General features: G+C 49.0%; 3 protein-coding genes across 4 annotated transcripts; 2 read left to right on the top strand and 1 right to left on the bottom strand.

Moving 5' to 3' along the window:
• Positions 1–1681: 1681 nt before the first annotated feature.
• GL218_07915 (Serine/threonine-protein kinase srk1) lies at positions 1682–4321 on the top strand (the record flags this gene model as incomplete). 2 transcript variants are annotated; one of them, XM_033584694.1, is made up of 5 exons in its annotated part: positions 1682–1721; positions 2006–2490; positions 2619–2669; positions 2858–3102; positions 3277–4321. In XM_033584694.1, 5 exons carry the CDS (start codon positions 1682–1684, stop codon positions 4319–4321), a joined length of 1866 nt encoding a protein of 621 aa, XP_033441251.1. The 2 variants fall into 2 exon arrangements, with proteins under 2 accessions (XP_033441251.1, XP_033441252.1); XM_033584693.1 differs by lacking the exon at positions 2619–2669.
• Positions 4322–6063: 1742 nt separating this feature from the next.
• Positions 6064–6491, top strand: GL218_07914 (uncharacterized protein; the record flags this gene model as incomplete). The annotated part of the gene is made up of 2 exons (XM_033584692.1): positions 6064–6307; positions 6385–6491. 2 exons carry the CDS (start codon positions 6064–6066, stop codon positions 6489–6491), a joined length of 351 nt encoding a protein of 116 aa, XP_033441253.1.
• A 474-nt stretch (positions 6492–6965) lies between these two features.
• GL218_07912 (uncharacterized protein) lies at positions 6966–8312 on the bottom strand (the record flags this gene model as incomplete). The annotated part of the gene is made up of 3 exons (XM_033584691.1): positions 6966–7816; positions 7902–7958; positions 8105–8312. The coding sequence occupies 3 exons, from the start codon at positions 8310–8312 to the stop codon at positions 6966–6968; spliced, it is 1116 nt and encodes a 371-aa protein (XP_033441254.1).
• Between the last annotated feature and the right edge of the window lie 1251 nt (positions 8313–9563).

Below are 9563 nucleotides of genomic sequence, written 5' to 3'. Positions count from 1 at the left end.
ATAAAATTCTTGGGATATTTATGTCTGATGTCTTGAATGTATTGGATTGGATGTAGGCGCATGCAGTGAGGTAGTGTACAAATGATTAGGTACATATAAGTAATATAAGTACATACATGTACATGGTCCCCGCATAGCTGATTTAACCTGATTCGTTGCTTTGTCCTACCTCGTGCCAGATTAAGAAATGTTGGACAGTTAGCTCGCCCGCTCTCTTTTTTAACATAACATGGTACATGCATCCTTTGTCTTTCGTAGCTGGGTCTCGAACAGGTTTTGTCAGCACCTGAAGTAAATTGCCCGACTTACAACCTGGATTTTTTTTTTTTTACCAAATTCCAGATTGTCGGCACCGTATTTGTTAAAAAGCCCTCCCGTGGCAAAAACAGGGCATTCATTGCCAACTTAGCATAATACAGCGCATATGGCATGTTTGATCTCATTTAGTACAAATATAGATAGTACATACATATAGGTAGCTTATATACATATTTTATGTACATTATAGGTACTTTAGGTACCAACAATAGGTATCTTAGGTACTAAGGGTCAAGTCCATATCACCCTTGCCCCCCCTCATAACGGGCCCCCCCTAGTAAGATTGGAAAGCAATTCAAAAAAAAAAGTTAGGTACGTTTAGGTACGCTACGGCACCACTAGCCCACTACATCATCAGGCGACATCGATCTCGGATACAAGCACTGCTTGTAGCACTACCTAGCACTAAACAAGGCCCATAACCATGTAAGTGTACGTAGTGTCTCGATGTCACCGTTTACCTAACCATTCGCGAAAGTCGTCAGTCGTCATTTCTCCCACCTTTTTTCCTTCTTTCTTTGATAATTCTCTCCCACCCCAGAAGCACAACGCCGGGTCAACTCTACCTCTGCACCACCACTTTTTAGGTCACATATCTTTAGTTTTTTTTCTATTCTTACACGGGGAATTTTTAGATCTTGTGTTTTTAACCTGATTATACCTATACTATAACCTTTACTTTTAGACAAATCCCTAAGAAAGAGAACGACTCTATTTCTATCCTGTCTACCTAGCATTGAGAAAGACATTGCAGACATTGCAAACATTGGAGGAATCATATCCGCACGATAGAAATCTTGTGACTTGCATTACAGCGAAAGAGAAGATAGCAAATTCTACGTCTTGCATCGTACTCCCCGCCGAACCTAACTTTACATATTTTTGTTACAAATCAAGAACAATCCAACTACAATTCAAATACCTGGTTTTCCGACCCAAACCCGAGTCCGTCCTCATTTTGAATTTTAAGGATCGCACATAGGCGTAGGTTAGGTACATTACCGAAAGCAAAGAATCGCCAACTAAAACATCGCCATTTCGGCAGCTTCCCGCTATTCGCCATCCTATTGCTTGCCCTGCCTGCACTGGTTATATTCTGACCTTTTAAAAAAAGAGCGGATCTGACCAATTCCCGGACGGCACCTGTTTCTGCAGCTTCTGCAGCTTCTGCATTTAAGTTCGTTTGGTTCGAAATTGAAACAACCCGTGGGCTTGGAACCAGTGGCGCTTCCGAGAGTTTTTATTTTTGTCTCGCATAGGAAAGACAAAGACACGAGACACGGAGAGTGGAAGTGTGGAAAGTGGAAAGTGGAAAAAAAAAAGCCTAAGTTGCATATTGGGTGTGACATCCAGTAACCAAAAAATGTCTACTATCCAGCAGCTTAAGAATTTCATCCGCCATGGTACGCCCCTCCGTTGTCCACCCCTCTATCGTTCCTTGCTCTGCCTATCTTGTCTACCACACATTTCCTTCGGTGTGTTTTGTTTATTCTCTCTCACACAAACGAATAATTATCCCATTCGTTTTTTCGACTTGCAACTCATTCATTTTTGTTTATTTCGTGACCATCTTTTTTAAAATTCCTTATTTGGTCCACACTTCCTTATATCTTGGTCGACTTTACGGCGATTTACAACAACCGCATTTTATAGTACATGTCTCGCTGATATCATATTTCTCGAACAGGCAAACAGGCTAGGGTAACCAACTACGAAGAACCCTCGCGGAAACATGAATATTCTCCCCCGCAACCTGCGCAACAAAAAGCCATGGGGCACGTAAGCGAGCCCGGACACACGGCCGGCAACGGCCATCGGAACAACGTCCCTGAAGCGTACTCCGCTCAGCCCGGTGATATACAGAACCCAAACCGTGTCGCACAAGCCGAGGCCGTAGCTGCCCACCATGCCGAGGCCAACCAGAACGTCTCCCGCACGCATTCGAATAAGAGCAAAAGCAGAGTAGATGATACCCACGCCGCTAAGATCGTACAAGAGGAAAACGAGAATAGGAATAAGTTTCCCAGGTATCCCGGCCTGGAGAGGTGGGAGCTGCTTGAGAAGATGGGAGACGGGGCGTTCAGCAATGTCTACCGAGCAAAAGACCTCAAGGAAAATGCTGGTGAGGTTGCCATCAAGGTAGTCCGAAAATATGAAATGAACAACATGCAGGTGAGTTTCTCTGGCGGTTGAGTTTGCGTCGTCAACCTAGTCGTTTCCTCTTTCAGGTTGCAACTTGCGTTTCCATTTCCCGCAAATTTGAATGTTTCATGTACCAACTATTGGGGGTCGAATTATAGGGCCAAAAGCATTTACATCCGGATTTCAAGAAGGTTCCGAAGGCAGCAGAGGTGCGGAGATATTCTTTTTCTTTTGTCCAACTTAACAGATATGCCCTCTGGCTACCTCTAATCCGTCTTCTTACATTCATGGCGTTTCTATACGTTTTGATTATCTCTCTTCCATCTATCTCTCGTCTATCGTATCATATTCTACAAAATCTAAATTAGGAACCGGTAAAGCTAATGATCTACCACAGCGAGCAAATATATTAAAGGAAGTTCAAATCATGCGCCAGTTGGACCACCCTAATATCATCAAACTCGTCGACTTTTCAGAGTCGAAGCAATATTATTATATAATCTTGGAGCTGGCACCTGGTGGGGAGTTATTCCACCAGATTGTGCGACTCACCTATTTCAGTGAAGATCTCTCAAGACACGTTATCGTGCAAGTCGCAAAAGCCCTCGAATACCTTCACGAGGAGAAGGGTGTTGTACATCGGTAAGTAAACAACATGGAGTCGATCGACCATGAGCCTCAAACCCACTTCGTGATAGCACGACTCAGTTACTCCGTCTAAGGGTGCATTGAGGCGGCTAAATCAGGTGGCGGTGACGTCACTAGGCATCTTAATCTTTGGCCCCTGCATCAACCAGCTGACATGTGAGATAATAGTGACATCAAACCTGAAAACATCTTATTCAGTCCGATACCTGTTGTCCCATCGAAAAAACCCACGCCAAAACAACCTGGCGATGAAGATAAAGTGGATGAAGGCGAATTCGTCAAGGGAGTCGGAGCAGGAGGAATCGGCCAAATCAAGATCGCTGATTTCGGTCTATCGAAGATTGTATGGGATGACCAAACCATGACGCCATGTGGCACTGTTGGTTATACAGCCCCTGAGATAGTTAAGGATGAGCGTTACTCCAAGTCGGTGGATATGTGGGCCCTCGGCTGCGTATTATATACATTATTATGCGGCTTTCCACCATTCTACGACGAAAGCATCGAGGTTCTTACGGAAAAGGTTGCTAAGGGGCAATATACTTTCCTATCACCGTGGTGGGACGAAATCTCTAAATCTGCCCAAGATTTAATCACGCATCTTCTTTGCGTTGACCCTGACGAGCGGTATACGATCAGAGAATTTTTGAGCCATCCGTGGATACAGGGATCCGGACCTACGCCTCGCGAAGAAAAGAAGGCGACCCCAGAAGTCTTACGCGCATTCGATGCCGGAAGACTCATCGATGGCGAGCGCCGCATGGACTTCAGGTCTCCAGGTGCAGTAAACCTCCGAGAGATTTTCGATGTCGGATACTCAGTACATCGGCAAGAAGAGGAGGCCAAGCGGAGGAAGCAGATCGGCGCCAAGGGTGCTGCACCGCCGTCGCGATTGGCTGGTCTTAACGAAGATTCGGAGGAGGAGAAATCAGACCCAGAATATGTGCATAAGGCCGAGTCACAATCACTTGAGCAAAGCATGCGTAAGACGCATATTGGCAAGGAGCAAGAGCGTGGCCGACAGCAGGAACGACAATCCGATAGAGAACAAAAAGGATATGGTCAACACAGCGCTGCTGTCGCGCAAGCCGCTCGGCAGCAGGTTCGTGATCGAAATAAGCAGCGAGGAGCTTTCGAACTCAATCTGGATGGGGCGACGTTACTTGGTAGACGAGCCGGAAAACCTGCAACCGCTAGCGTTGGCGGCTTATAGGACAAGACAGCTGACAAGCAGGAAGTTGATACTGGGGAGAGACATGATCACGACAGTTGTTGGCATTGACTTATTGATTCTACGATCATCTGGGCCGAGTTTCTGAGACAAGCGTGGAGAACGGATTTCGGAGGCATCGAGGCATGTGATATTGGTTTGAATGAACAATACGGGGAGTTCTTGTGGCTTTTTGTCTTTTTGCAACATTGATCCGAAGCGCTTCACACATAGGACTAGGCGTTCCCGGAATCGAGATACATATTTCGCCCTTTTCAATTGATGGTGTTTTGAAGTGAATTAAATTAAGTTGTCCCTACATTCTTCGTGATGATGAATTTGGCCTGGCTGTTTTCGGTATTGGTTTTCCAATCTTACATCTTGCTGTAGCTGTCTCCCTTGGTAGTATATTGGCGGCGTATCGCCGTCCCCAGCCCTTCTTGATTAAATTTGAGACACTGCGGCCCTGTAGTGAGTGTCGACTGCAACCAAATTCGGTATTTAGTCCCTGAATTGCTCGGTCTGCCCTCGCTAGGGATCACCAGGAACTGGAATCATTTTTACTAATTGAGTAACTTATGGGAATTCTATAGTCTAATGTGAACTATATAAGAAGCTGTCGATCATCCGTTATTTTCAGTTCTCAGTCTATAGGATTACATGCCCATCCGCTTTAGCTCATGCGTTCTTCTGCGACAGGGCATTTAATAAGTAATACACGATCGTATGGGCGATTATATTCTACATTATCATATAATATCTAATCCTGTTTACTCACTCTCTACTATCTTCTCTAAATCTCCTCTTAGTTTTCTATACACACACCTACATATCCCCAGTGTACTTACAAAGCTACGAGACCTCTATTAAACTATTTAACCTATCCGACAACATTAATCTATAAATATAATCAACAAAACGACACTATGGCGAGCTCCCTGGCGCAATTAGGGGTCCAGTACATGCCGTCAACTGGAGGCTGTATGCTGGACTTGGCGGCCATACCCTCCCACCTATTCAACTCTTGCAGCGCTGTTCACATCCGCATCCCGGAAGCTCAACACCACGTCGAGGTTAACTCGAACATGATCTGCATTAAGCCCAGCCAGCCGGCTCCGGGCTTGGGTGCTGCTATCTATCGTGAACAGTACATGTATCCGAACGTGGTGGTACCAACAGATCTTCCTCACGCATCCCCGAAGAACCACAAGCAACAGTCGCCTTCATCCAACGCCCCAGAAACCCCCATACATCGCCCCGTACCAGAGCCGGATAACAATAAACCCGCGAGCGCTAATACGCCGAATAATTCATACAAGGACTCGGCGCCGAGTTTACGGACGTCTGTAAAGACGACACCTTGGTCTACTTTAACTACTACAAATACCGCTTCGCCATCTTCTCAGGTTACGCATATTTTACAATCACCAATTATAACAACTACTTCCTGCACTACCCACCTCCACACCCCCGGGCCTTCAACAACAACGCCCGTAGTCCACGCCCCCACGCCATCGACACTAACCACACGGACCCTACTCCCATCACCACCACCATCATCATCCCAAGATCCCCCCGCCACCACCTCCCAACCAGTCCGCCCCGCCGTCATACCCCCACCATTCCCCCTTCCGGAACCCGAACCCATTCCGGAAGCAGGCCCGGACCCAACCCCAATCCCGATCCCGGATCCGGAACTCAACAACAACAATATCCCCGACTACTGCAGCGACACGTACTACAAGATGGACATCACGCACATCGATACCCTCGACCCGCACGACCTCGACGCGTACCTCAACCTCCTGGGCCTCAACGACGACGACCTCGGCCCAGACCTGGACCTCGAGCACGGGATCGCGGGGCTGGTGTCGTCGCTTCTCGGCGCCGCCGTCGACGACGACGCGACGCGCGGCGTTTGGAGGGAGTTGGAGCGGTCGTATCGTGTGGAGTGTGGGGTTTCGGTGCAGGAGCTGTGGAGTAGCAGCAGTAGTAGCAGTAGTAGTTGGAGCAGTAGTAGTGGTGGTGAGGGACACATGGAATTCATACGGTCCATGGGCTCGCAGACGCAGTGCGTGCAGGAGTGCGAGAGAAACGCTATCGGGGCCGCGCGGGACGGGCGCGTCGCCGAGTGCTTGGGCGCGGCGTGGAGTTGGCGGCTGCAGAGGGATAATTGTCGGTTTTGGACGGGGGGGAGGGATGAGTTTTTGCCGGTGGAGAGGTTGAAAGGGGGGGAAACGGGGGAGTGGGATTTGGTGTATTTGTGAGGGGATGGGTTGGATGTGCGATGGTGTGGTGTGGTTTAGGTTGTTTATGTATTGGGAGAAGCGTGGTGTTTTGGTACAATGATTTCAATATGCTTTTATAAAGCTGGGCTCCGATGAAGGCTTGTAGAATATTAATCGTAGTACTATCTTACTTGCTGTACTAAAGGGAGTAATGTTTCTCGAGGATTTAATGGAGTGATAAGTCTTACTTAGAGTCAATAACAGGAGCTATGCTCGACTTATGAATTCTAAAGATCTTTATTATAAGGAATCTTCGAGTTTTCACCTTCCCTAGCCTCTACAATACCTCCTGTATGCTACTGGTATTATACGGTAGACAAACCCCCAACCCAGAGATATCCACCCACCCACCCAGCCATTTAACCATGCGTCGGCGGCGGGCTAGCCACAGCCCAAAAGTCAAAGTCCGGGTTATCATACCCGCCGCCCTCCTTCCAGGTCGACGCGTACGGCGCATAATGATCCCAGTTCGACGACGTGTTCAGCCCGAGCTCGGCCCAGACGAACAGCCCGTCTTCCAGCTTGTTGCTCAGCGAGATGTAGTTCGGGAACGGGTCGTACTCGGACGTGGCGGCGTACCCGGTAAACCAGTCCTCGAGGTTGCTCGTGTGCGGGATGGGGTTGGTGTTGTACGGCGCGGTGGCCTCGATGGTGTCGCGCAGCGTCTGGTCGAAGAACAGCTGCGACAGGTGCGCTACGCGGCCCCCCGTGTACGTCCCGTTGGGCAGGACCTCGGAACCGACGTGCGCGATTAGGTGCTGGTGCGTGGCGCGTCCTTGGTAGTGGCCCGGGAATATGGTGTCGAAGTTGACGACGCCGTCGCCGTCGACCGGCTGCACGCCGCGCAGGTACGTGGTCCCGAGCCCGCCCTCGCCTTTCGCGCTGACGCCGCTGTACGCGCCCGTCGCGTTGCACGACCACGTGTCGATCAGCACGCCGACGACCGGCTCGCAGGTCTGCACGTCGATGAATTGCAGCTCCAGGTGCATGGGCACGCCCACCGTGTCTTCTACTACGTCGGTGCGGATGTGCTCCTGGTACACGAAGTACGGCCCGTTGGCGTTGTCCGGGGTCAGCACGCAGCTGGTGTTGGCGCCGAAGATGTCTTTGCTGGGGGTCTCCTTGGTGAAGTCTAGTGTTCCGGTCTTGTTGTGCGATAGAGCGGCCCATTTCTCAAATGCCGCGGCGTCTCGGCGGTGGAGCCATGGTGCTGTGGTTAAGGGGTTAGTTGGGGTGAGTGAGTCGGGTATAGGGGGGAGGGGGGAGGGGGGGAATGCTGCGGGAAGTGTTCTTACCCTTTTCAATACCCTTATCACGACGAAGCTGTGCGAATTTCTCTGCTCGTCGAGCGACTGGGGTAATTCGAGTCAGCATGTGTTGCCTCTTTAGGGAAGGGGTAGATGAATTCTGTTCTCTGAACTACGGTTTCGAAAAGATAAAGGGGTTACATATACACGACAGTATAAAATGTCGAATAGGGTTTCCAGAGGATACATACTGGCACGCTCCTTGCGAGCTTTCACCGCAGGCGAGTTCTGACACGCCTCAAGAGCCCTCGTGTTCATCTTGTTGACGACGTGAGCATTACCCATCTCCTCCAGGGCCTCTCGCTTTCCGTACTTCTCTCCCGGGTGTCCGAAGACCGCCATAGGGGTCAACGACAAGGCCACGGCCAGAGTAGCCGCGATCGAGGGTACGAACACCATTGTGAACCTGATTTTCTTCGAGGTGAGCTTGACAGAATCGGAGTACGGAGAAGAAACCCAGGGCTCCCTACAAGCAGAATAAAGGGGCCGATCCCCCCTTTTTAGCCAGCAACCCCTAAAGCACGAAGCTCTTCAACGGGACATGCTGAGTTTGCCAGCGTTATTTGGTATTTCTCCATTAAGACCGCCAAGAATCGCCATCACGGCAGACATAGTCAACCAAGGCAGCGACGCCGGCAGTAGGACGTCAAAAGAAGGGTCCAATCTAGTAAGGGGGGAATATGAATCGAGCTATAAGACCCCGCAAAAAAAAAAAAAAAGCCTCGTCGACGGCTCTAGTTCTCCCTGGGTCTTGAAGAAGCAAAAAGCGGTTTTGCGCCATCCAGTATTTATTTTTTTTAATGTTGGCCCTCTTTATCCGGTCTTGGACGCCGTGTGCTCTGTCAGATGAAATAGGTAATTGGGCGACGATCTCCTGCCGAACCGACTCTAGGCAGACAGGGGGAAGAGGCTGAGCTCGAAAATTCCCAGACTTTTTTTTTTTTTGAATGAGGCTAAATCTACCGCATTTCAAAAGTGAATCCCTTGATAGGTCCATCTGCACCCCGGACTCGTCTATGTATACCCCAGATATTGCCCTCGCTTCAAGTCCCGTCTTCGACCGCCAATTGGCACGCGTGGATTATATTAAGCTTCACATGCCTGGCTCGCCCGCGAATTACGACGGTCTTCCATTGGACGGATCCCGGGGTCGTGGTATGGCGGGTAGGACGAGGCAAATGCCGCATTCGCGAGAACGGGTGTCGGCATCGAGTCACGTTTTATCTATGCGTCCTCTGCCGACTTTCTAGGATATATCATTTGCCTGTAAACCTACCTAACCCATATCTCGTGGTGGTCGGCTCGTTCTTGGCTCTATATCATTTGAGAAATTGATCTTCATCTAATTTTCGAAATCTGCCCAAACATATATAACCAGCACATTGCCATAATCACGACGCTTCCATCAGGCTAAATATGCTGTGTTTTGTTAACGCAATGATAATCTACCTTTAGACGGCTTAAGTTCAATCGACTTTATTACGACTCAACCATGAGTCCTTTTTTATGGTGTCCATTCTAGAGCTGTTATAGCCGCGGATATAGTGGGCTGATTATGGGTTCGGTAAGGTTTTAATTATACGGTATACCCAAGTAGGTAGGTATACATACATTCAAGTTACACTAACCTCATAAGGAAATGCTCAGTGT

This window comes from Daldinia childiae (genome assembly GCF_008694065.1).
Source record: "Daldinia childiae strain JS-1345 chromosome Unknown Scaffold10, whole genome shotgun sequence".
In the NCBI taxonomy this organism is placed as follows: domain Eukaryota; kingdom Fungi; phylum Ascomycota; class Sordariomycetes; order Xylariales; family Hypoxylaceae; genus Daldinia; species Daldinia childiae.
The sequence above is the reverse complement of the archived record's forward strand: the minus strand, read 5'-3'. Positions and strand labels throughout refer to the sequence as shown.